General features: G+C 47.9%; 1 protein-coding gene across 1 annotated transcript in view; it reads left to right on the plus strand.

Annotated features, from left to right (window-relative positions):
* Nucleotides 1–157: 157 nt before the first annotated feature.
* Nucleotides 158–26,518, plus strand: part of GALNT16 (polypeptide N-acetylgalactosaminyltransferase 16) — a gene marked incomplete at both ends in the record, with an annotated part of 60,603 nt that continues 34,242 nt past the window's right edge. Inside the window, one exon of the mRNA XM_084287340.1 lies at nt 158–328. Coding sequence (XP_084143466.1) covers nt 158–328 — 171 coding nt within the window. The remainder of the gene's footprint in view (nt 329–26,518) is intronic.

Consider the following 26,518-nt stretch of genomic DNA (forward strand, 5'->3'; position numbering starts at 1 on the left):
ACCCGGCGGGGCGGCCCTAACCCGGCCCTCCCCAGCCCATGGAGGAGGAGGAGGAGGAGGAGGAGGAGGAAGGGGGGGCCCCACGCTGCCTCCCCGCCTCCCTCCGCCGCCGCTGCCCGGCGAGGCAGCGCTCCCAGGCTCCACCGGGGCTGCCGGCATGAGGCGGCTGCGGGCCAATGCCATCGCCGTGCTGACGGTCGCCTGGATCCTGGGCACTTTCTACTACTTATGGCAGGACAGCAAGCCCCGCACGGCGGCGGGCGGCGGCGGCCCGAGGGCGGCCGGCCGGCCGGAGCTCCGCCGGGAGGACGGGAGCCTGCCCCTGGCCGTGAGTGGGGTGGTGTGAGGAGCCGTGCTCGGGCGAGGAGAGAGGGGTTTGGGGTCTCTTTTTTGGGTCGTTTTGGGGCGTTTTCGGGGAGGTTTGGCGTGCCCGCGCGTCACCATGGCAGCGGGAGCGCGGGGCGATGCTGCGCGGGGGGAGGTGGGGTCCCCTTCAGCCCGGGCGCAGCGGCAGCTCGCCCCGCTCCGGGGGCAGCTTCATTAAAAATAACGCTAATAACGAGGCAGCCCCGGGGCGGAGGTGGCCCGGCTGTGCTGCAAAACGTGCCCGTGCTGCTGGGCAGCGGGAGGGTTTGGAGCTCCGCTGTCTGTCGGACCCCCCCTCAGCTGCCCCGAGCCCCCCATGCCCTGCCTGTGCCGAGCGTGCGGCTCCGGCAGCTTATCTCTCAGTTCCCCCCGCTTACCCTTCTGTTGGTATTTTTTAAACTGCGTGTACTTCGCTCCCCCTCGCAGGCTTTGCGAGGTTTCCAGGATCTGCGTGCCCTAGAAATCCTCGGCAGGAGGATGCCGTGGTGGTGCCGCGCGTTGCTGTGCTGCTGCTGGAGCTCGCCGCCAGCCACACAGCCTGGCTGTACCAGCTCTAGCGCCCGGCAGCCGCTGCTTCACGTCCCAGCCTGCTCACAGGTTGCTTACCACTTACCTTACCACTAAAATCCCTTGCCACGGGGAGAAATAATCGCCCCTTGCCCTCCCGTCCCTCCGTGCTGGCGTCCCACGGTGTGCCACCCCCTGGGAAGGCGGTGGCTGGGATGGAGGACCTTCTCCTGACACACCTGACCACATCGTGGTGTGGTGGTAATACCACGTCCTGACCTGCAGCGATCCCACGGCACAGAGAAGGGCAGCGGCAGGGTTTTGTGGTGTCTGGGCTTCCCCTTGTGCATGCTGGGGACAGCATTGTGCCCACAGGGGTGGCATCTAGTGAGGGCTTGAGCTGCTGGTCTGGTGTGCCCTGTGTGAGTCTGCGGGGTTGGTTATGTGTGGCTGTGTTGAAAGCGTCTGCTCCCCGTCCAGCCCAGAAAACGTGCCATTTCAACCTGAAATTGAACCAGGAGGGAGAACCCTGAGGGAGAAATGGTTATCTAGAGACATGGCTGTCCTGCTGCTGTGCAGAGCCCTCAGCCCTGAGCTCTTTCCTGGAGAAGCCGAACTCCTTGAGGTAATAAATAATGGCAGTGTTGTGCAAGAGGAGGCGTGCGTATCCTCTGCGTGCTGCTCGAGTCCCCTGCCCTTCCACAGAGCCGCCAAGGCAAGCTGCCTGTTTTCAGCTGGATTTTGGTCCGCTCTGCTCTGTGTGACTGATGCTGGAGTTCAGGTTTGGGTTCATCTGCAAGTAAGGGTGACTCATGTGACTTGCGCTTCTCTGGAAAAAATATTTTTGCATTTTTCTGCAATTGGCTGCTTTTCTGTCTGGGGGAAAAATTGTGTCTCTTTAATGATCAAGTCCAAGAATTCTGCTCTTGCATCTATGCCGTGACATTTCAGATCCTGGGTGAATTATGGTGAAGTGTTTTCTGGGCTTGCAGTGAGATGTGGTTTTCCTAATTATTCTCTCCTGATGAATAAAAATAACTTCAGGTAAAAAAAAAAAAAAAGTTGATTCTGAGTCTCATCTTGAACCTGGGTTCTTATTTGTTTACCTCACATTTATTAGCACAAGTTTAAACTTAAATTCTGGATGCCTGACTCTTGGAAATGCCATTCCAAGGGAAATCTTTAAATCCTAAAGCTGGGCAGAGGGGCTGTCAGAGATCAAACAGCATCCCAGAAATAGCTCATGCATTAATGGTGATCCTACAGATCCCTGTTCCTTATCCAGAAGTCTAAAAAACTTGGCCTCTATGCAACAGCCTCTACCCAAACAGGTCCTGCAGATGCTTGAAATAAAAATGCAGCAACTGGGAAACTGGAGGCGTGAATCAGTGTGAGCTGTGCCCCTGGATGCTCCCTATTTCATCCACTGTGGGCAAGTGTCAGAGGCCAGGCAATGCACTTTTTCTGTTTGCCTCCTGACCCTTGGAGGCTTCCCAGAGGCAGAACCTGTGCGATGTGTCTTCAGAGGGGCTTTGGCATCGTTTCCACAGGCTGTTAATCATTCACCACTTGCCTCTCATCTGCTTTTGTGTGGAGCTGATGGCCAGAGCCTGACTCCATCCTCCTGCCACAGAATGCTGCTGGGTGGGAAGCTCGCCCAGAGCACCCCTGCCCCACCTGCAAAGCGTTTGGTCAGAGCCTTGTCTGCTACCTTTGTCCTGCCAGCTTCTGTGGCCTGTGCAGCTTCTCTGTGAGCCCACCAGAGGCTGCTTGGCAGCCGACAGCCCCGGCACGGTCACACTGCCTCACGTTTTCCGGCGTCGGCTCTGGTGGCTGCCCGCTATCTCCGTGTTCAGCCACTTAAAATGAACACCAGGCAGATAAGATCGCTGTGTCCTTTTCCCTTGTAGCAAAGGATTTCTAAATGCTCTGCGAGCGGCACTGAGCTGAGCTCTGCCTGCCTGTTGGGAGGCAGCTGGTGGGGCTCTGGGCTGGGCTGACAAGGTGCTGCTGCCTCTGGGCACTGAGCAAGTTGGTGAGGAAGGATGCCAGTCACCTGGCTTCCCTTTTGTTTAGCCAGATATTAGGTAGTGGCTGGGGGGAATGCCATTTGCCTAGCTGGCAGAAAATGATTGTATTTAATTTGTCCCAGTGGCCCGTGTGTGACATTAAAAATAAATTAATAATAATAATTAAAAAAGAGGTTCACAGTGATGTTAATTAAATCCAGTTGGTAGCATTGGCGTTGTCGATGTGTGGCATGGCAGTTCTGGTACAGGGGAGCGTGGTGACCGGGCAGCTGGGATGCTGCTTGGAGGTGGGGGGCTGAAAGCACAGTGCTCCCCAGAAAAACATTTTTTAGCAATTTTTGAATTTTTAGCAATTTTTGAATGCTTTGAATAAGCGGGTGAAGCAGCTGCAGGCTTTAGTGAGAACGCAGTGTGCTGCTGCTTCCAGAGTTAGATTTCTCCTTGTGTTTGTAAAACCACCCTGACAAACCTCCGTGATCTAAAAGCTAAAAATTTAGTAGTGTTTGCTGGGAGCAGAAGCAGTTCTGTGCTGCCTTTTAGTTTCCCCCAAATCTAAAATGGAGATTTTACCTGCTTTGCAGGGCTTTTGGGAGCCTTAACTAGCAAGTCGTGCGAAGCATTTCAGATGAGATACCCTTAGCAAAACATTTGGTTGAGTTCACTCTTTTGTGAACATTTGAACCAAAAACTGGATTAGCAGAAATGCACGGGTCAGGGAGGATCAGCTGCAAGAGGGCAATGCTGTGAGCACAGCAGAGTTTGCTCGGTGTGCTGAGCAGCAAGGAGTGAAAAGAGGCTGTCTGCTACCTGCTGCTATTCCTCACTGCATTTTTGTGAGCATATTTTCTTGCAACTAATAAGAGACAAAGGACAGGAGGTAGGTTGTTCTCAGCAGACTTTCCAGGTCCAAATTGGGCTTGCGGCTGTATGTTCAATGAAGTATGTAGGAGTATGTTAAAAAAGACTTTATTCTGGACCAGCCAAATCCTGAAACAGCCACAGCCAGAAAAGCACTCTTGCCCAACAAGGTGTCTTTAGCAAGTCTCTGAAAAACTCTTCCTGCAGGACCAAACTGGAAAACACTGATGCTTTCCATCTGCTCACGTGCAGAATGCCCTGCATGAAGGATTTTTGTGCTGTGCCTTTGTGCCTTTTGGTATCAAGTGTGCAGTTAAAAAAAAAAAAAAAAAAAAAAAAAAGCTTAATAACTGAGCATCTAAGAGCTGCAAAAAGCAGGTCCTTGGGTAACTCGTGAGTTGGTTTCTGAGTCTGGGAACGGTGATACAGTGGCAATTCAAATGGTAACCATCAAATCAACTTGAAGTTGTTGCTTTAAAAAAAAATAGTAAATTAATTATAAAAATTAATAGTAAATTATCAAAGTTTAGGAAATGTGAGTGTTGGAAGTGCTCAGTGATGTGATCTTGCTGTATTTCCCAAGTGCTATAATAAGTATGTGATTCCTTCGTTTTCCTTTGTACCTGGAAGACATTTTGGATGCAGTTGTGCAGTAGGAGGAATTACCAGCTACACCAGGCTGTTGGAGGAGGAGGCTGTGCGTTTCCTGACTTCCCGGGATGTCTGTTTGCCTGAAGTGCAAATGCCTCAAGTTACACCTGAAGCTAGGGCGCAGTCAGCCTCCCAGTGTGGTTGCTGGGTGGGTTGATGGGAGCAGCAGCAAATAGGGCATAACCCGTGGTGCTCTGCCTTTGGCTTTGTGCTCAGGAATAGCAGAGCTGGATCCTGGCATCATCAGATGCAGGCTGAGGGGAGCGTGGTTGTGTTTCTCCCACCTCTCAGAGCTCAGCATGGTGTTTACACCGAGCCTGGGTTGGCAGCAGGATGGATGCTCTGCGGTGAGGTAGCCCCTTCCAAAAAAAATCAGTTGGAGCAAACCTGTGCCTGTCTGCATCCGCTGTGTCTTTGGGTGGTCTGAGTCATGCTGTGCCATGCCCTGGGATGCCCGGCTTCTTCCAGTCTGCGCTGGGGAAACTGGTCTGTGCTGGCCGGGCACACCCAGAAATTTCGGGGAGGGCTGGGAGATCAGTGCTCCTGCAGAACAGCTGTGGTTGGCACAGAGGCTCCGTCAGGTCAGGAGACGAAGAGCACCAAAGGGAGGTCTAGCCTCAGAGGGGTTGCCCCGGCATGCTTCAAAAGCTGCTTTTGGCAGCGTGTGAAAGAGATGCAAAGAAAGACCTGCTGGCTCAGGGCAGGCTCCTGAACAGGCACAACTCGTGCTGCGATGCTGGGTGAGCCGGGAGGAGGTGGTTTGAATGGTGCTGTGCTTGCAGTGCAGGACACGGAGCGGCTCACATCAAGTAGCTGGGAAAATCTGCTGATCTGCTTGCATCGCTTAGCTTCCAGTGTTATTGAACATCATTGCTAATTGTAAATTATTTCTCATTGATTTTGGGGGGCCCAAAGCCTTGCTTTCAGGACAGATGTGCTGGAGCTGAAGGGAAATGTGGAGGGAAGATATAAATGATGGTGTTTGGCAGGGCAAGTGACACAGGTTGTGTGGTATTCTCCTCTCCGCTGCTGTTCAGCCGCTGGCTTGTGCAGCTGTGCTCTGCCATGGGCACCGCTCCCTCCCCTCCTGCCCCGTACACCCAGGGAGTCAGGGAGCTTACTGAGTGCTCCTGCTGCCCCTGTGGTTTTGGGCACGCCAGTCTCAGTGTGGCAATGCCATGGCAGCAGAGCCCGCTCGCCCACCACTGTATCAGCAGGGCTCGCCAGCTCTTCCTTGCCATAGAAAAAACTGCAAGGACACCATCCTGCGTGCAGCTCATCGGAGGCATAGGATGTGTGCAAAGCTGAGCCCTTTAAATCTTGGTGCCCTAGTTAACAGGGATTTAGTCCTTCCAACCTGTCACAGCCCATCTCATTTTTCCTCTTTTTTCTTTTTATTTAGGGGATTATGACTGTCGCATTGAGCTTAAAGGGGATCAGAACGCACTGTGTCTTTCTTCTGCTTCTCCCCAATGTCTCCCGAGAGACACCACAAAGAAGGGGCAGAAGCAGATGAACGGGCATTAGCATCACTGCGAGTGCTGAAGAAGGGCTGAGGAAAATCCTGTGCCTTTGGGCTCATGTTCTTGCGGGATCTGCAGGGGATGCTCTGTCGTGCTGGTGTCCTGATATCATGCCTGTGCAGGAGCAGGGGCTCGCGGCAGGCTGTTGGCGGCTGCAGGGGGAGAGTGCTGGTGCTGCCTGCGTGTTGCATGGTCAGAAAACAAGGTATGCAAACCTACCTGCTTGCTTCAGCTGCATTTCAGTGAAATCCAAATTGTAATATCTGAATTTCAAACGAAACCAGTGTAAGCAAGCAGAAGCACGGGGTGACTGAACTCGCTAGTTTATACAGCAGTGAATTGGAGAAACTAGAAAATAACGCAGCACACAGCATTTATTAAATGTCCAGGAATTCGCTAAACCAAGTCTTGTGGCAGATTCACTAAAGCTAAGCAAGCTTTGGGGATCCACATGACATCATCATTATTTTTTTTTGTCTAGCTTTCTGCTAATGCAGTTATAAATCCACTAGAAACACACCTCCTGCTGCTATATTTAACTTGCCAGCCCTGTATGAAGCTTTAATTGTGGTTGTCACCGCTCCGTGGTGGGGACGGTCGGGAAGCACGTTGCCAGAAGGCTGCGTGAATCACTGAAGGGGGTTCTTCTCTTCCCGGATCCGAGTTGTGACTGAGTGGGAAAACACTTCTGTTTAGCTCAGAATTTGCCTTATCAGCTCAATGTTTTTCTTCCCAATGTAAATTCCCATATCGCTGTCACTTGGGAGCGCCTGACGTGGGTAAATTTTGGTAGGTTTCAGTCACTGCCTGTCAGCTGTTTTGGGTCTGAAGTTAGCGAAAGCAGCGCTGGCTGTAAGCCTGCCTCGCTGCTGGGCCCGTGCCTCCGGGGCAGGCTCTGCACGTGAGGGACGTGTCTGGGGGAGCCCCTGCAGGTGGGAGAGCGGGGCAGGGACACGTGTGGAAGATCAAACCGTGGGGGGCTGCTGCAGGGCTGCCCACGGTCAGCAGCCGCTTCTCCAAATGGCTGCAGGTGAAGGCCATGCGGCCTGAGGCCCGCGGGCACAGCCCTCAGGCACAGCCCCTGCTGCCGGGTGCCTCGTGCTGTGACTGGGGGTGTTGGTATGTCCTACCCCTCGATTACCCCAAGTGCTGCCTCAAATTTATCGTGCCTATCTTTCTACCTGTTCGTTTGCGGGAAGAAGCAGCGTTTGGGGATAAGCTGCCGGGAGTGGGGATACAGGCGGGAGAAGCTTACAAATGGCTCCTCTGCGCGGCAGCGTTAATCATTAAGCCAGCCACCACTTCACTGCGTGACTTCTCGCCAGGGCGAGCTGCCCCTCCAGGCTGAGCAGAAATTAACCTCGGGGTGTTTGCTGAGCTTGTAGGTGGGCGCTGGGAGCTGGGCCATGGTCTCCCCACTGCTGAAGGCTCTGTCGCTGGCAGTGCAGCACGGCTGCTGCCTCGCTTACCACTCTGGCTTTGGAGAGTTAAATCCTCGACTTCACCCTGATAATGTGAGGTTGCCCAGCTTATGTTGCTTCTAATGTAAAGTGACAGCCGTAACCCGTGGCTCAGGCCAGTAGCCTGTGTGATTTGCTCTTCTTGGGGGAAAAAAATCCACTGTAGGCAGTCTGAAGATCATTCCCTCTGCAGAAAAAAAGCGTGTTCGTCTGGGAACGTGCTCCTGGCGTTTGTATTATGCGTTTGTTTTTTGCCTTGTTAACAATTTCTTTAAGCAGCTAGGTAACAGTAACGTGAATGCCTGCATGCTTAAACATACGGCACAAGGTAGAGTGGGCAATACTGTCTGACAGGGCACATGGCCTTTCTGCCACAAGTCATTAATAGTCAAATGCAAACACAAACTGCAGCACTGACTTTTGCAGGAGCAGAATTTTGCAAGGATAAGCTCAGCCGGTTGTACTTTCCCCCAGAAAAGAAATCTGAGTGTTGCACATCCACTTCTGGTACTGCAACCTCTGACTTCGGCCAAGAGGGGTCTAACTAGTGTATGTTGGACAGTCTGGGCAAATTCTGCTGGATGATGAGAAGAAACACAAGTGAGCAGGCATTTAGCCTCACTGTACTGGTAGGTAAAGCTGGATATGTGAGCTATGGTCTGTGCCAGAGCTGGGTGAGCTGCGCTGCGAGGCTCCAGAGACCACTTCCCTGATCAGAGGGGTACAGAGGGGGGTTTTTGGGGCAGCAGCAACATGCCACCCCAAGGAGGCTCCTCACAGCCAACAGCAGCACCATTCCCTGAGGGAAACTTGCCCTGTCTGACACATCCTTGCTGTTTCTTCTTGAAAATCTCCTGAAGATCTCTGTGAGATCTGCACTTTGGAGTGGCTCTGCACTGTAAGCAGAAATGGGTTATCTGGAGTTATTTGAGGGGAAGAAAATGACCAAGATGGAGTGAAAACCCTGCTGATTTAAAGAAAAGCTCCCTAGCTAAATACCTTTGCCCCTTGAGAAAGAAGAGAGTGGAAAATCCCCGCTGTTTGATAGGGCTGCTCAGGCCCCCATGGGCTGTGCCTCCAGAACTACTCGCAGTGCTTCTGCCAGCTCTACCTCCAGCATTACCAAGGCACGCGTGAAAAGCATCTGCCCAGGAATGTTTTTGGTGTCATTTGGAGGGCAGCTCAGCTATCTGTCCTCTGGACAGACACTGGGTCTGGCGAGGAAAAAGACATTTATACTGTGCTTTACTAAGTGTTGACCTAAAAGAGCGCGTCACTGCACATTTCTCAAACCTGTTAGCTAAAAATAAATCTCTCCGTTTTTAATTAAACAGATTGAGTGGATTTCTGAGAATTTGAAGGTGGACAGCCATAAGCCTTTAGGTTTGCTGGAGTAGCTCGCATGAACTTGGAGAAGCTTCCCTGGTGCTCCCAGTGGATGAGAAAGGAGTACGAAGAAGCACAAAGTACGAGGACTTTTTTCTTCAGTATATGCCTATAATGTAGGGCTGGTGTAGAAGTATTAAAATAGCAAATATTTGAATGTTTTAAACACGAATCTTAATGTTGTCCTTAATTGTCGTGGCCTAATGGTGTTGTTGCAGAGAGCAGTGGGCAGAGGATGATTTTCCTCAAGTGTTTTCTTTGCTGTGTGGGCCGGGGGCAGTGCCCACCTGACTCAGCTGCTGTGCAGCCACGTTTCTCTCTGCTGGTCAATGAACAAAAAATGCTGCTTTCTGCACGGGGAGCGGGGATACTGGCTGCTAGAGTCACGTCTGAGCTGCTGCTGTCACAGGAGTTGGGAATTAGACGTTGCACCAAGCCAAGGATCTACCTACTAAGGATACACAGACTGAAAAGGAATGAGTGTTTGTAAGTTAAACAAATTTGTAGTAGCATCTGTTTTACCCAAATTTTTATTTTTTTTTTTACTGGGGGAAACAATCCACAGACAGTGAGACCGAGACACTTCAATTGTTATTTTTGGCACTAAATATATTTTGTATTGACACATCTGTCTGCTGCACTTCACTTAACACATTTCTGAAGAGCCCTTGAGCATCTTCTTTTACAGATCAAGAATCAGAGGCTAAGAAAGGTTAAAGTCTTGATTTACACTGGTTGCTCAGGCTCTGACTTCCTCTTTGAATGTCTCTCACACCAGGCACTCGGCTGACACCCCTTTCTCTAGTGTATGTGTGAACAGCCATGGTTCCTTTGTGGGAAGAGGCAGTGGATTAACGAAAAGCGAGGTGAATATACCCTACTGGTGTGTGGTGCCAGGATGCTTCATCCCCTGAGGATGGTGCTTCTCCTCCTGATGAGTCTTTGGATGCAGCATTGAGAGCGCTCAGGTCTGTTGGCAAAGTGTGGCACCTTTCAGGGCTGCACGGTGAAGCCCCTAGTAATGAGAGGCTCAAATGAGACAGACAGTAACGAGCTGTCCAGGGATGGCTCATTGGCTTCTGCCTTGCAGACAAAAAAGTGTCACCCTAATTTGTGCTTACCTAGCCACGCAGCTGGCTTTTATTCTTGAACTAGATTCCTAGCTAAGATAAAGTCCCTTGGGCATGCCATTTGCATGGGGTTCTTAATTAGAAGAACTCATCCTAAACATGGGCATCTTTCACTCATTAATATGGCAGGGGATAGAGATTAATTGCATCAGCAGAAACGTGTTTGTTGTTGTTTATGTGAAATGTGGCGGTCCTTGGTGTCTGCAGGCAGGGATGAGGTTCTGGGTGATATTGCTGTGCTGCCACTGTTGTGTTTTTAATTATTTAATGAGTTGCTGACTTTGAGTGGAGGTAGCTCCACAAGGCTTGCTCTCTGCTGATCAGGAGATGCTTAAAACTTGCCTATTCCAAAGCTTCTGGATCTGCAGTGATAAAGGGGGAAAATAGTGCCATGTTTAAATTTTTAATAGCCCTCTCCTAAAACATCTTTGTTCTCCTCTCCTGTACTGCCACGAGTGAAGGAAGGGACAGGGTGCAGAGAGGTTTGCTTTGATAATTTCAGAATTAACAGCTTAGTTTGCAGCACAAGTAGATCTTGTATCCTGCTTCTTTCCCCTCTGCCCCTGTGTCCCCTCTGGTTCAGCTGGCCAAGGGATGCCCTTTCAAGTGTCTGGAGAAGAGAGAGCTTAGAAAGTACTGTGCAGAGCTGAAGAATCGGAGATTAGAATTGCTCGTTGGATCCTTCTATGTGAAACCCGGCTTCTAGAATTAATTGCTTACGCTCAGGTTTCGAAGGGGCTGTGTTGTTCACAGAGAATAATGCAGGAACAGCTCGCCGGCTCTGAAACACGTGAGCACGATTTGAAATGCTTGCCAGTGGGGTGCAGCAGGGCTCTCCTCTGAAGCTAGTGGCAGCAATTAAATCACTGGAGAGGAGTGTTGGTCCCCCCCCTTTTTTTTTTTCTAATAATCTCATTCATCTTTTCAGTGGAAAATTTCTTTTAGCTGCCTCAACTCCTTCCTTCCTCCCCCGATACCTGTCATGGTGTAAACATATTGCCGAGGAGAACTGTGTCCTCACGCAGAGTGAAGGCATGCGAGCTGGCTCATGGAGACAAGTCTTAAGCCCTCTTCTAACCTGGCTGAGATGTTGCTCTCACCCCAGGAGCCTTGGGTGCCCATACAGCTACCCCAGGTCCCTCTGGGGCTCTCTCTGTATGTAAAAACTGTGGTCTTCAGCTTCTGTCCCCTAAGTACAAAAACTGGGAGATCTGTGGCGTTATGAGAGAGGGGATGAGTATTTGCCCATGCACTTAGTTAATACCTGCTCTTCAGTGAATGCTTTATTGCAGGTGTTTGCTGAACACTTCTCGCACTTCCCTTTTGGGATTAAAGTGTTAAGAAATTTTCTCCTTCCCCTTGTGCTCTGTGCTGTCTCACCACAAGTCAGGATGAAAGCGCCTCCTCGGCCAAACAAGATCTGGTGGAAGGTTGTGCCTGGAAGATTTCTTCGAGTAGGAGGTTTTTCAAGTTTAGTGGACGCTAAGTTAAAGAAATATCTCAAAATGAGGGAAGGTAGAACAAGCATTTTTGCCTCTCCTTGTTCTCAAGCGTGTAGTGCCAAGAAATCAGAAGAGGAAAGACTATGGAGTTTTTAAGGTGATTCAAGATTTGCTGGTCTGCTGACCTGTGGGCTATGGTGCCTCCTCTGTCTAGAAAAGCCCCCACAAGAGTTTCTGTGCAGTTTTCTACATGACTAGCTCATAGTTTGAGGCCCCAGACATCTGATTTTCCAATCTGCCATGTGTCTGAGGACAAGAGTTACAGCCTAGCACTTCAGAATGGTCAAGAAGTTACTGACAGTCCTTGGCTTATTGGGTTCCTCTGTGTAAAATCTCATATACAGCACTGATGACTAATTGACTGAACTCTTGTCTGGAAAAGTTTCTTGTGAGATGTGAGTAATGTAAAATTGCCTTACTGGCTCCAAAAAGCATAAATATTAGTTTAAAATGACTGTTGCCAGGCAGAGAATGCTGTTATCTGCTTTTAATTACAGGACAATATTTTCATTAAAAAGTGAATCCAAGTCATTTTTATCCGTACAGTGAATGGAAGCAGTTAATAAAACTAAACACGTTGGGTTTGAGATTTGCAAGGTCTCTCAGATGAGGACGTACAAAACACCTGCTTCCAGGTGTGCCCGAAGCTGCTGCTGGTGTTGCAGCTCTCCCGTGGAGCTGAGGTGGAAAGGAGGTGTTAAGCACTCCTCGGGGGCTCTGCGAGACATTGATGCAGCACTGTGAACGTCGCTGATCGTGTCCTCCAAAAGATCTTGCTGGGGCCATTCAGCTGGAAGAAGGGGTGGACAGCTCTGATAGCTTGCTGAGAGAAGCAAAATTTGTGATTTAAAAGCCTGGGGACACTTCTTACTGTTCCTCTTGCTACATGAAGGTGAGATTCTTATATTTTGCTCTTCAGGTTAACATAATTTATGCCATTCTTGCAGATCTTGGTAGCTGCCAGTAGAGGCTGTGCGTGGGAGGTCTGGAGAAATTATCCTTACACTCCTGGGGTACGCCCTTCAGCTGTCTGCACATGTTGCTGGTGCTTCCTTGACCCAGGCAGGGCACTGCCTCCCTTTTGGGCTGTGACGGAGGCAGAGGCTCTCCCAAAGGATTAGTTAGTCTGTGGCTAGGTTAGTCCTGGTGACCTGAGGAGATTCCTGGTTGCAGATAGCTCTGGAGATCATGGTACACCAGGAGGAGGAGTTGAGCTGGTAGCTCACTGACCTTCTGCAGTGCTCCTGCTTGAATCATCAGGTATTTTCTGCTTCCCCAGCTGATGTGACCACTGGCGTGATGACCAAAAGCGGGACCAATCTTCATGAGAAGGAAGGTGACAGACAGAGGAGGATTCAATCCCCAGTAGATCCAAGGGGCCAGCTTGTGTGCATGGCAAACTTGGTATCTGCAGCCTAAGTGATGCTACTTGACCCTAGATGAGATGCCTTGTTTTTTGAGGGAGTGGATTTAAATCAGGACAACGTTGCCACCAAAGGCTGTTCATGACACTGCAGCAGCCAGAAGCCCTGCTGTGCTCGCTGGCCTGACTGCATGTGCCACTAACCAGGCTGGAGTGGGTGGTGTGGAGCTCCTGGCATGTCTGTCCTGTCCCTGCTGCAGAGAGGGGAGAGCGTGTGTTGGGTCTGAATGCCATGGGAAGGGTCATGTTATGGAGGCACCAGTACCGAGGGCACCAATACCAGCTTGTGCCACTGCTGCCACTGACAGCGGGTCACCTCGTTGTGGGATCTTTGGAGGCTGGATGGAAAAGGAGTAGCAGGAGATGAGTTTATTTTGGACAGAGTAACCTGTGACTCATCCTCAGCTTCCTAGAACCCACTGGTCCAAAAAGTGTAATAATTCTGCAAGACTTCAGTGTCACGATCCTTCTTTTTGTTGGCGGTGTCTTAGAAAAGTCTTGGAGTATTGCTCATACTACTGCTTCAGCAATAACTGCTGAAGCCACCGAAGACTTAACCTTGCAACCTCACGTCAGCAGCACTGCTCCAAATCTTCAGATGGAAAACACGGAGCACGGAGGGGGCAAAGACGATTAATTGCCTTCTGGAGGTGATTCAGGGAAGCGTATGAGCACATCTCCATTTGCTGCCAGCAGGTACTACAGGCTCACCCTTGCTGTAAATTACAGGCTTCAATGGTAGGACTGAATGTCAACTGCTCTGTTAACCTATGAAATCTAAACCTTTTCAGCCCATCTCTGTATGGGCACCTTGCTAACCAAGTTTGCTTCTTCAGAAATCTTATGTCTGTGCTAGAAGAATTCAGCAAGATTGCTGGCTGGTGTTACAAAGTGCAGGACTTCAATAAAACCTCCAATGACGGTTTGCTTACGTAAATGTGACGTGAAACTTCTCTGTTCTCCTACCCTGCCTCTGGAAAGCAAAACATGATTTACTCAGGGAATCTTCCGTCTTCTTCTGTCTACACACACCTCACATTAATCTGGTCACCCATTTAAATCTGTGACTTCCTTGAGCTCTAACATTTATATAAGCCAAGTTCACTCAGCCCATTAGTCACAATTGCATCAAACTTACTGTAACATCCTTGTCAACGAAGACTAAATTGAATGAACTTCTTTCTGTGTCCCTTCTCCCCCCAGTATTTGGATATTTTCTCTTCAGAATTAATCTTTTAATCTCTTTAGTGTTTGAAATTTGACGATTCCACAACAAAGGTCACACCAACCGTGTGTACCTAGTATGACAGAATATAACAGAGATAATAAAAACACGAGGGAAGGGCTGAGTTTAAAAGCCAAAAAGGTGGCCTCCTTGTAAAACCTCTTCCAAAAGCATCAGCAAAGAGGGATGCACCATAATGTCAAAGGATATTTGTTTAAAAGGAAAAAGGTTGTAAAAATAAAAATATTAAAATAATCCACGTTTGAAGTCTGGGTGATTGCAGGTGAGCTGTTAAAAATGTCTGTGCATATGCTACAAATGGTAGGCTGGCTGCCATCTTTTTCATCTGTTTCTCCTCTCATTTTTGTGTCTTTTCATGCAGAAACTACGTGCACGGTTTATGAATGAGTCGTTTGGGAGATGTGGATGTATAATTTACATGTGTGTATATTGGCAGGCTTGAGGTTCATATTGCAGCCCAGCTATGAGTGCATACTGTAATGATATTTTAATTGTGGCAACTTTGGGAGACTTCTTTTCAGTGCTGAGGATTTTCATTTTATTTGAAAATAAGTATTTTCCTGTTTTATTTCCAGTAGTGGTTCAGAGAGACCTTGCTGCTCTGTGGAGTGGTACCAATGAAGTGACAAGCTGTTGGACCTCTTGAGCAGAACCACGGGAGGTCAGAGGGATGCCTCTTGGTATCTACCACAGGAGCTATCTTACCTATCTAATAACAGACTAAACCAGATTGGTTTGGCTGCTATGGGAGGTTTGCTGGGGCATTTTTGTCCTCACTGAGCAGAGGTCTGTCTTGGGCACCTTTTACTTTACAAGCCCTGGAGCCCTCTGTCAGCAAGGGCTGGTGCCAGGTGGTTCCTGGGACAAAGCTGCCTTCACTTCTCTTGGGTTTCTCCTGTCTGAGACATCCCCAGATGGGACTTGGGGACGTCCAAGAACTGGAAACAGGCAAGTTACAGTCCCCTCCTGTGTGAGGATGGGGTGGCATTGCTGATGAATTCACCAGGGCACCATTGACTTGCAGCAGGTAGAGCCCTCTTTAGTTAGAGGTGATGTCTGAGGTGGTAGCACAACCAAGTGTGGATTCCCTATTTGGGTTGCTGCTCAGAGGCAGTTTTCTATATCAGGTATCTCCTAAAGGGCTGCTTTGGTAACGCAATCTGCCATGACTTTTTTCCTCATCCATATCCAGAAGTCACAAGGCAGGCCAAATTTTCAGGATTCAGTCCTGCATCCCTCTCTGTCATCTTATGCATATGAAGTGTACTTAAGCTTTTGAACTGCTTGATACAAGCCTACAGGCAAATCTGAGATTGGATCAGTATTGGCAAATCCCTGAACTATTTGGCATGCTGCAGTGTTACCGAGTGGCTCTCTTGCTGCTATCTCCATAGGCCAGGGGAAACTGAGATGGAAAAGCACTCTCATGGTTGAGCTGGAGGGACCAGGAGTTGGAACTACAGGGTTTTACTCCTGACCTTTGCAGCTTACAGTTGCTCAGGACCTATTCCCCTCACAACCTGCCTGGCCCTCTGGTCCTCACCCCACTGGGGCAGGGGGGTGCCCCCACCAGCAGCCTGCCTCTGAGCAGAGGCTCCACCGGTGAAGCACTTTCAGCTCTGCAGATTAAGACCGCAATGAATGAACGCTTGCTTGTGAGGGCTAAGTGAAGAGGCAGTACCTTAAGCCACACGATTGTTAGATGTTTCAGTGTTCCCCAGTTAATGAGCCTCTTTGAGATAGGTGTCAAGAGAAAATAAATTCTATTGTGTCTCAGCCCTTACACAGTAGGATTTGAACTGTGTAACACCGGTTAATGCAGAGAGATAAATTGCTGTTGCGTTACCCTCGCCAAGGTACATGGTTTGTGTCAGTTGTCTCTCCGAGGCAGCCATTTCTGGAGCACTCCATCACACGCTACAATTACGCTTTTAGTAAGGAACACGACTGACTTTTCTGCAAAGAGAAATGTGATTTGTTCACTAATCTGTGATTAAAGATCAATGGGAAAGATGCCTTTCTACTTTCCTTTAATGAACTTATTCATTCTGTTGCTCTGTGTGACTGACAGATCTGTATCAAGCCCCAGCCTCTAGCATCACAGTACGAACCTTTATTGCTTGTGTTTAAGGGCTGACTGTTCTTTTATCGTCCGAGTACCAGGCAGTTATCCTCTGCAAACCAGCACACAGAAGTGAGTAGTGTGAGGTTCTAGCAAAGCAGGGGGACAGGTGTTGAAAAATTGTGCCTTTTTGTGATGAATGCAGATTACAAGGAGTTGATCTGCTAGTTTCTAATGAAGAATGTGCTCCTCAGGTCTTCTGCTCTGCTTAACTTGGGACACTGTTATAAAGGATCGGCTTTCCAGAATTGCCTGAACGTACCAAGAGTTTGGGTCTTTTTGCAAAAGGATGCTTTTCTTTCTCTTTCTGGAGGGGTTCTGCTTTGGGTATCTTAAGTTTTAAGACCTTAGGTCTGAACATGACCGCAGTTGGTTATACTTGGGGGAGGGCAGGGAGCCAATTTCTGGCAGTTGGCTTGTTTCATTTTTGTGGGTCCTTTGGAGCAGCCCACAAATGACACGTTGAAAACCACACTGGTAACCCATGTATGTTGATATGGCAATTCTCTGTTTAGGCTCCTGTAGATTGTTACCAGAGCCTTGAAGTAGGTGCTAGCAATGAAGAAGTCTACTTTACTCGTGCTGGTTTTGTAAGCTGCTTTTGGCCAAGCTGTTTGGGAAGAAGCTGCAAGTGGATGCCCAAAGCAGTCTGATGAGTGGCACTGTGCTGGGCACAGGCATCAGCTGTGGCTTGGGTCAAAGAAGCAGGCAGAGCCCTGCAGCCGCAGTGGGGCCTGAGGCAGGAGCTGAGCCAGCCAGCAGGCCCTGCCGGGTCTGCAGCTCACCGAGTGCTAATTCCCTTCTCACACATGGGAACTGCCTCTGTTTGCAGTGGGTGAGAACCTAGCTTTAAAAAAATAACACACACAAAGGCAACAAAACAAACTAAAAATTACTGTGGTATTGCTATGGTAACAAACATCTGAAAAGCAGGCAGATCTCTGTATCAATTGCAGGCTCAGATTTTATAGCCTGTGCCCTGGTGCGTGCATACGCAATCAGAGGCAGAAATGAAGCTGTGAGGGAAAACAGCAGCAGGCTTATGATACCTTGGGGTCTTCCCAAACGTGAGAATTACTGCGGGCCCCACCTGAGGCAGGCTGGGGGTGGCTGCAGGCTGCTGGTAAAGCCTGTCACTGCTGGTCTGCTGCCCAGCCAGACTGTGGGGGATGAGGGGACAAATGCACCTCACAGCACTGGTACAGCTGAGCAGAAACGGGTGATCATGGGGTGGGTATTGGAATATCCCATGTTTTGAGTTTAAGAACACCTTAGCCTCTCATAAGGTTTTTGGGGAAGGCGTAGATCCAATTTGCATTCAGTTCAATGGCAGGCCTGGCGTCAAGGCCTGGGAGGAGGCAACAGGAGCTCAGCTTCTCCTCTGGCATGGTGTGGTTCTGGGTTTTGCTTTGTTTTCGTTCTTTGCTTTCTGTTTTCACTCTGTTATCGGCACCATTTGTCTCTTTAAAATCAGTGACGTAGCAGAGGAGAGGTGCAAACAGCAGAGAGCTTTGCTTCTCCGGCTGAGATGGAGCAAGTTCTTCCAAAGCACCCCTAATGCATGGGGTATGGTGGTAGCTCTTCCCTTCCACAAGGAACTCCAAAAAGTACAGCAGGACCAGGCAATAGGGCAGGAGGGAATGAGAAGTAACTTCTACCAGGGCAATTGTGGAGGTGCATGGGAGCCACACTGTGTGGAGGCTGATGTGAGGAGAGAGGAAAATCCACCCTGAGACAGCCTGTTTCTGAAGAGGAAGTGCTAGCCCAGCATTGGTACACCTTCAAAACACTGCCGAGGAAAAGAGGTCTCGTTTCCCCCCAGCCCTCCCTGGGGGATGATGCTGAAAGGAGTATGGCACAGTGTGTGTGTGGAAGGGAGCGGCCTCTTGTCACGCAGTGAATTCTCTGCTTGTTGCAGCTCCCGCTCCTCAGGGACCGAGCTGCAGGCTGATTCCTCCTGAACAACATCTCTGCCTTCAAATTAGTAGAAGCTATTAAATGTGAGATACCGCTGGGGACGTGCTCTGGATGCTTCTGGCATGCTGCTCGTTTCTGGCCTACCTTGTGTGTGACTGCGGGGAGGCAGGGGAAGAGATTGTGGTTACTGAACTCTCACGTGTCAGGCAGGGCACACGGTGGCACGCCATTACGTGCAGTCATACCACTGAATGCTTACACGGGACATGTGTGGCAGAACTAACGTTGTGCTGAGACTTGTCACTCAGGATTGCCCTTTGTGCTGAGTGCTTGACTCTACAGCTTCAAATGTCCCTTCTGATACTGGTTTTGGGAGAGATCTCTATGAAGTATTGTAGATACTGACAGACAGTGAAGTGCCCGTCGTGTACGGTAGATAAATCCTGAAGGATGGGCTCCTGTAGAAGTTCAGCACATCTCTCATCTCTGACTTCAGAAAGACAGAGCAGCTCCTGTTGCTTAAGCCTCTGCTAATTGGGGAGAAAAACTGAAAAATGACGTCCCAGCAGCTGGCCAAATCCTGAGAAGCGTGTCACTTGGTGGCATGAGAGCTGCTACGTGTGGCTCACACGCCGCGTCTGCAGAGATCTCAGTGGCAGCTGCCTTGTGTGCTAACCAAAAATCAGATTTCACATCTCACTTGAATCACTAAACCCACTTCATTCAGTAGGAGGTGCTGCTCTGCTAAGGCTTTTTGCTCTCTGTTTGGCGTGTTGCTCTTCAGGCCATCTCCAGCGGTGGTAGGCAGGCCGTGTGAGCTGGGGTGTGTGGGTCAGGAGATGGGTTGGTGCTGTCGGTCCATCGTCCTGCCACGTTCAGGCTTGTTACTCAGCACGCCTTTTGCACCCAACCAGTTATGGTAAGAAATGCTTCTTGCAGACTGTAATGAGAGTTATAAGCCAATTCTTCTTTCACACTTCTCTTTTCTCGTTTAAGAGTAGATCTTCCAAATCTTGTTCCCTCTTTAACAGTTCTTTCAAGTTTTTGGTGGATGGTTTTCTGTTTTTGTTTTTAATGCGGTATCTTTAGTGCTGTGTGTCCCCATGCTTGCAACCACAGCTCTGCTGTTTGCTTTATAATTTATTTTTTTTGAATCTACTTTGAACAAACCTGTCAGCAAGTTTCCTTTGTTCATATTTGTTCATCTCCACGCTACCTTCTGGAGCCAGAAAAGCTAAAACCCAACAAGAGTGAGCCAGAACTGTGAAAAATGTCTCTACATCTTTTTCTATTTGGGAGAAAATGAGTTGTTAGAGACTCTATGTCTCTAACAAGCTGTATTGCATTTAACCTTTAGCTCACCACCACAACCTCCAGCTAGAAATTTATATATTACTTGTCTTTTCTGTAATGAAGGCTATGTAACAACATACTAATTAGAACGTTTTCTAAACATAACCCATTTCTAGGGCAAACATAGCAGAAAATTGGGGCTTTGATTAGTAGAGTGTGTGTGTGTTTCTGTTTATATTTCCTGTTCTGGCTGAGATACTGTCCTGCTGATGTGACTGGGAATTTTGCCACCGGTCAGGATTTCAGTGGTAATTTACAACACCCTTAGCTTTTACATTGTGTTCTTCTGAATATGAACAAAGCCTTTGTGCTTCGTGCTGCTCTCTGAGTAACTTTGGAGAGGAGGAAGCAGAGCTCATCCTCATGAGTACCCCTGTGATTTTCATGGAGTGAATGGTTGGATTATATGTATATAGTTTTTCTTTTCCCTTCATATTTAGGAAGGCTGCTGAAGTCCCAGGCAAGATTCTTTGACCATCACAGCACTGCTGGCTTTTTGGAGCTATGCACCAATTCGGTGGCATAAATTTGAGTGGTGAAAAATGTGCCTGCCTGGTGCTCCAAGGCAATGGGAGGAAGCTAGACTGTTGCACTGCCTGAAGACATGAGCTCACTTGATCCTACTTGCAGCTACCATGATTTGGAATAAGAACTAAAAATTAAAAATAAACAAAAAATTTGGAAAAAAGCACCTGATGGAACTTAAGGAGAAGAGAAGCCACGTTTCTTGACCACATTGGTTATATTCTCACAACACTCCTCTGGGAAGCAAAAGTTTATGGTCTGAGCTCCAGGTGTGGGAAACAACCACGTACATTTTTCTTATGACAAACGCATGAGCTTTTAGTTTAAAAACTTGCTTGTGGATTGGAAACTGCTGCCACTGGGCTAAGCTGTGGGAGGCTGTCGGCACTGCAGCTGTGGCACTGTGAGGGAAGTGGCGTGTGATGGTGGGGCTCCTGCAAGCTTTCTGGAAATGTCATTTGGGCAAAAACTCCCCACTGGAGTAAAATGTAAAAGTGTCTTTTAATAAATGAACTCAAAAATAGCAGTTCTCAAAATCTGTCTGATCAGGCCTAAGATTTAGCCAAGCCAAAAACCAGCTGTAGGCCAAGCTTTCTGCATAGCTGTGCTTTTGCTGACCACAAACATTCAAACATTACAGGATTAGTGCTGTTTGTATTGTATGCGGACTGGTGTGGTAATGGATTTTAAAGATCCTCACTGGTCACATTGCAGTCACTGAGTTTGTTTTGCCGCAGTTTGCATCTGCAGGATGAGACGAGTGGCTGCATGAGGGGCTGCGGGGCTCCGTGCATGGGGAGCTCTGGGTTTCCATGAGCGGTGGTTGTGCCCATGACCTGCCCAGGTCTCTATTTTGAGGCTCAGGTGTGTGCGTTTTTGTTGGTGCCTGGGTCAGTGGTTCAGCTCTTGCATATATGCCCAACTCTTCCCTGGTTGACAGTGATTAAAAAGGAGAGCAGAAGGGCTGTTGAGGATGCTGCTATTAATAATGTGATGGAAACCTAGAATGACAGAGGCCTGCATAGTGTAACACAGTTTTTTTTTTCATATTTGACAGGCATATATGAGCCCGTTGCATGATTTTTCATTGGTATGCACTATCCTTGATTAAATTTGCTATTGGGGAGGTGAATTTAATGCCTGTGCAAATGGAGACCCAAGCAGGAGCCGAGCATGGTTCTGAGGGTCTTGTCAGTTCAAATTGATTGCTGAGCCCTGGAATTGGAGTAATGCAGTAACTGAAAAATTAATCAATTAAATTGGATTTCATTTGGCTTCTAAACAAAATGCCAATGGCCTGATCCACTCAAATCTTCACTGACAGGGAATGAGTTTCTGCATTATCAGAAGACTGTGTTGTGAGCCACAGAGCTGAATGCATGGTGGTGAACACATCTGAGCAAGCTGCCTCCTGCGGGACTAATGCTTGTAATAATTCATGGATGCATATGCACCATCCCCACTGTCCTACCCAGATGGTATTTCCTGGGAAGATGAGTTCATGCAGTTTCTTATTGAGCAGACGGGTGCTGACGGGCTGGGTTTGTCCCTGTTGGGAAGATCCAACTGTCCTCTGGTCTTCCTGTGCGTTTCTGAGGAATGTGAATGTTGGCTATAGCAGAACTATGCCATTTTGTTCATAATCTTCTAATTCCCATTTTAAAGCTGTGACTCTTGAGGCTGAATGATTAAAGAGGTACTTCAACTCCCCTTTTCTAGTCTTAGCAAAAAGCCCTTGCAGGGTGATCTTGAAGGCAAAGAAAATGAGCCTCGAGCTTAATATAATTAAATATTTTAATGCTTTCAGTGAACTGTGCCAGCTCCTTGGTGCTCACTGACCTCTGTTTATCTCTTAAGTAACTAGTTTGCTACTGCCTACATTAGCAAGAAGCAGGCAGCAGCTGCAGGAGTTCAGACTAAGATGTTTCAGGGAAGCTGGACTGTTATTTTCTTGACCATTGGAGCCTTTCTCCTTTTATTTATTTCTTTTTAATAGCTAAATCTTTAGTTTCACTGTTGGGGAAGCTTCTTCACACAGCTTTCTTGACAAATAGTATGAAAATGTAGGCTATATTCTTGAGTTTTGTCCATATTCTGTGCTGTGTTTTCTTTATGGAAAGCTGGGGATTAGTGTAGCTTCATTTCCTCTCTTGACCTGAGGCATTCAGCAGGTTAAAACGAAAAAAAAAAAACAAAAAGAAATCTTGACTTCATCAGGAGAGGTTATTTTTCCTTAGAAGTTTCAGCTGCCTATTCTCAGCCTCCCGTTCTCCATGTCACTTCTCCTTTCTGCTGGCTTGGGAATAGCACAATGCTGCCTCGCCGTCCTCAGCTTAGCAGGCCTGAAGCTGCTTTCTCCTCTGCGGAAATATCTGTGGCTGCATCTGTCACTCTGGACAGTTGTGATTCACTGGGAGGAAAAGGCTGAATGTAGGTCACTTGAGTTCAAGGGGAATGGATGAGTGCATCAGCTCAGGAGGCACATGCACATGTTGCATCTGTGCGGACAGCAGAGGTGGGGGAGTGGGCACAGGGAAATAATTAGTGATGGATGCATTTAATGAAGATCTATCCCACCGCCATTTGCACTGTCTTATTGGCCTCATGGGTACTACCAGGTAATCAAGAGGGCATTATCTGTGTCTTGATGTTGAATGAGGTGCTATAAATCTGGGCTCAGGTAGTGACTATATCTAACACTTAGAAGACAAATAAAACTGTTCCTTTTTCTTCTTTGTTTTATTAACTCAAAATTACTTGGAAACCTGGGTCACTCTTAGTGTATTTAAGTGTCTACAAAGACAGGGATATTTTGCTGCAAGAACAAATGTAGCAGCCTATAGTGCCTGACTGAGAGACCTCAAAACCCACTTTTACAAACTGCATGTGTATAGCATTTAGCAGAGCAGTGCTCCTATATACAGTGAGTAGCCAAGACGGATTTTGCTAAGGAGGTTTTCTATGTGATACTAAACAGATGTCTGAAAGCAGACAGCTTCATATTCATGTGACCATCACTTCTTTGTTCAAAACCTTCATTCCCAGAGGCACTGTGTCTCCAGCTACCCTTTGGGATCTCTTTCTGACTATGCTGTTGTTCTGGTAGGGGCGCCAGTATCAACTGCCTAGTCTCTTAGGTATTGAAAGAGTGTGCTGGCATATGTCTTCTCCCTGACACTAGATGTTGTCATGGATATTTATGGATAGAAATAGGTGTGTTTGGAAAACAAGTGCTGTTTCAGGGAAGAAAAACTCACAGACCTCTCTCTCCTCTTTCATGCTGGTGCTCAGTAATTTTGAAGACTTTCCCCTCACTCCATTTTTCAGGGTTTTCTTCGCATTGGCTTTCTCCTAAAGAGAAATATAGAAGCATAAAGGCTTTCTGTCACCAAAAATGGTGTCCTTTATGTTACAGCAAAATTTGCCAAATGGGGGAAAAAATCTTTCTACCCCAGGAAGTGAGAAGAAGATCAAATGAGCACAAAGCCAGATGTGTCCAGACATGCGGGTGTTTATATAAATTCAATGTATACAAATATCATAAATATAATAAAAGCAAAAATTGTCACAGATTTTCAAGTTTGTATAATGGACATCTGTGTGCGTTAGACTTCAGACTCAGGGAAGAAATAGGCATTGGCAACTGCATCACCTCATCTGGGGTCTGGATTTCCATGCTTCTGAGCAGCTTTATTTCCTCAAAGTTGCTTATAAGGTAGTGCCCTCAGGCATCTATCTTTGAAGCTCTTTTGGCTTCCACTGTTGCTTTATATAACACTCCTAAAAACAAAAATTGAGAAGGATGCCCCAGAGCATCATGTCCCCTCCCTCCAGTTATTGGCAATTTCTTTTTGCCTCTGGTTAGCTGGGCCAGAAAGCTCGGTGGGGTGCAGCCCTTGCTAACTGCTTCACGGTCTGTTCAGGGATTATATAGCTGGATCAAAGATGGGCATACTTAAAAGGTTACCTCCTATTAAATGTAGGGAAAAATCTGTCTTGGCCAGCTGTAGAGCACAATAACTGACAGTATCATGCACTTGTTGTGTGAGGTTGTAGAATAAGTTCCATCTTCTCAGGTTACCATTCAACAATGAATATACATCAGGGAAAATGCATGTAGTAACATAATTGTCTTTATTTTTACCTCCCCCCACTCCTTTGTTAAATTTCCCTTGCACAGATTTCCCTCTCCTGTGTTGCCTACTTTCTTCCCCCAAACTATCTAAAAGACCAGCTTGGCAAACCATGGCAAGTCTGTTTGAAAGGCAGTGGCCAAGCCTTGTCCATCAACCCACTGTTGTGACCTGTAAGTTGGCATCATCCCATTTCTAAATCTTTTATGCCACCAACCCCCAAGGTCCAGCGGCTTGTGACACACACCACAGGAGGACGTGATGTTTGCTGCATCCAGGCTGTAGGCAACACCATGGAAAACACCGTGCCATCTTCTGTGTCTCTTGGAGGAAGCTCTGAGAGTGGTGTCCAAAAAGTGATGGGTGTGGGGAGAAGGTTGCTGTGGAAACCAAACACAGGAAAATAGTTGCTTCTCCTTTCTTGCATCATGCAGGGTTTCTACCTTTTCAGGCCAGATGCTTGAGGACGCTTTCCTTGTCAACAGCTCATAGCCTCTGCTGGGGACCCACCACTGCTCTCTCCGTCCCCATTTGGAACTGGCAGCAGGCCTCATGATAGCACGGAGCCGATGCCAGTAGAAAATCTCTTGTGATTGATTGCTGGTGTGGGAGCTGATCAATTCAAGTTGCTTTACTACCTCCATTGTGTTACTCCAGTTTGTGCAATATACAAACTAAATGTCAAAATTAATTTCAGAGTCCTCTGTCAGCGCCTGTGCTTCTCAAAGAACAAGGGATGGTTCTATTTAATTGTGGTAACTTTTATTAACATTTCATAGCAGAAGTTCTGTAAGAGCACGGTTCCCAAACCACATTTAAAAAGCTTTACACAGTTAAAGCATGAATAAAATAGGGCCTATTGCTGTCAGGCACAGCCTCTTCTCTTAAAGTATTTTGTGCAATTTAACAGAGCAGTTTATGGGTTATTCCACGAGGAATAAGAGCTGAGTGCACGCTGGGATTCCTAAACCCCCTCTGAGAACGTGATACCCCCTCTAAAACAATTGCCATTGGCAAAAGGCATTCGAGCTCGCATATTCAGCCCACTGACTGACAGTACCGTGCTCCCCAGCAAGTAGGATTCTCCTGGGGATTTACTGGGAGCTGCTGCAGCTCCCAGTCCTGCCCTGTCTGTATGCTGTGCCATTCGGAGCCCAGCACTGTGTCGCTGTAGGGGCTGCAGAGCAGCACGTGTCTCCCTAGCATCCCCAAGCACTGTTGTGCCCAGCAGCTGGAGTTAGAAGGAGAGAGGCACTGGCAGACTTGGGATCACTGCGGTGGAGGTATGTGGGGGCAGTGGGATAAATCACCTTGAAGATCACCCAGTTCCAACTACCCTGCCGTGGGCAGAGACACCTCCCACCGCACCAGGTTGCTCAAAGCCCCCTCCAGCCTGGCCTTACAGTCTCTCTGGGCATCCTGTTGCAATGCCTTACCACCCTCTGAGTGAAGAATTCCCTCCTAACATCTAATCTAAACCTACCCTCTCTTAGTCTAAAGCCATCACCCCTTTTCCAATCTCTACGCTCCCTGGTAGAGTCTCTCCCCATCTTTCCTATAGGGTCCCATTAAATACTGGAAGGCTGCTACAAGGACTCCCTGGACTTTTCTCTTCTCTAAGCTACCTAACCCCAGAAAGATATGCAAGAGCTGCAAAGTATGCATCCTGTCATAAAATTGGTGTGAATCTAACCTCAACTACAAATTATTAATTATACTTACATCTGAGAGTTTTGCATACCTTACCCCCGTTGAACAGTGATTCCTTCTGGCCCCTGGAATACGCTTTTTCTTTTTGAGTTTGACCAAGCCAAAAAAAAACATCTTGGGACTCTAAGTTCCCAAACTGCTCTGGTTTTAGTGGCTGTTTTCTCAGTGTTGGAATTGGTTTGTCTGTGTCTGGTGGCAGATGATGGACAGAGGTGAATGGTGCTGTATATTACAGTCTTGCAAGCGATCTGGCCTAGAGCAATAGCACTGTCCTAGTTGAGAAATGAGGCCCTCACATTTTCACGGATGTGCATGGCATTAATTCCTTTCCCTTAATCCCCTGCTTATGGCATTAATTTTTCTACTTAAACAGTTGCTTGTCCCTCAAACCATGTCAAAACACACATAATGATGTGCTTTCAACATCCAGAAGAGTAGCTCAGTCCATCCTGTCACTAAAGGGAGGAACATATGTGCAAAAGAGAAATGGTAACATGAGATTAAAAGGCTTACAGTATTTCCTAAAATTTTGGTGTGTGAATTGTGTTGGAAGTCACAATAACGTTTGGGTCAAACCTCAGTTTGTGCAAACTACTTTGCTAATCCCTAGTCTAGACACTCAAATTTCCAGTGCCTATTAATCTTTTTCTGCTTTCACATAGCAATTTTTTGGGGT

This window comes from Netta rufina (assembly GCF_964035555.1).
Source record: "Netta rufina genome assembly, chromosome: 5".
In the NCBI taxonomy this organism is placed as follows: Eukaryota; Metazoa; Chordata; class Aves; order Anseriformes; family Anatidae; genus Netta; species Netta rufina.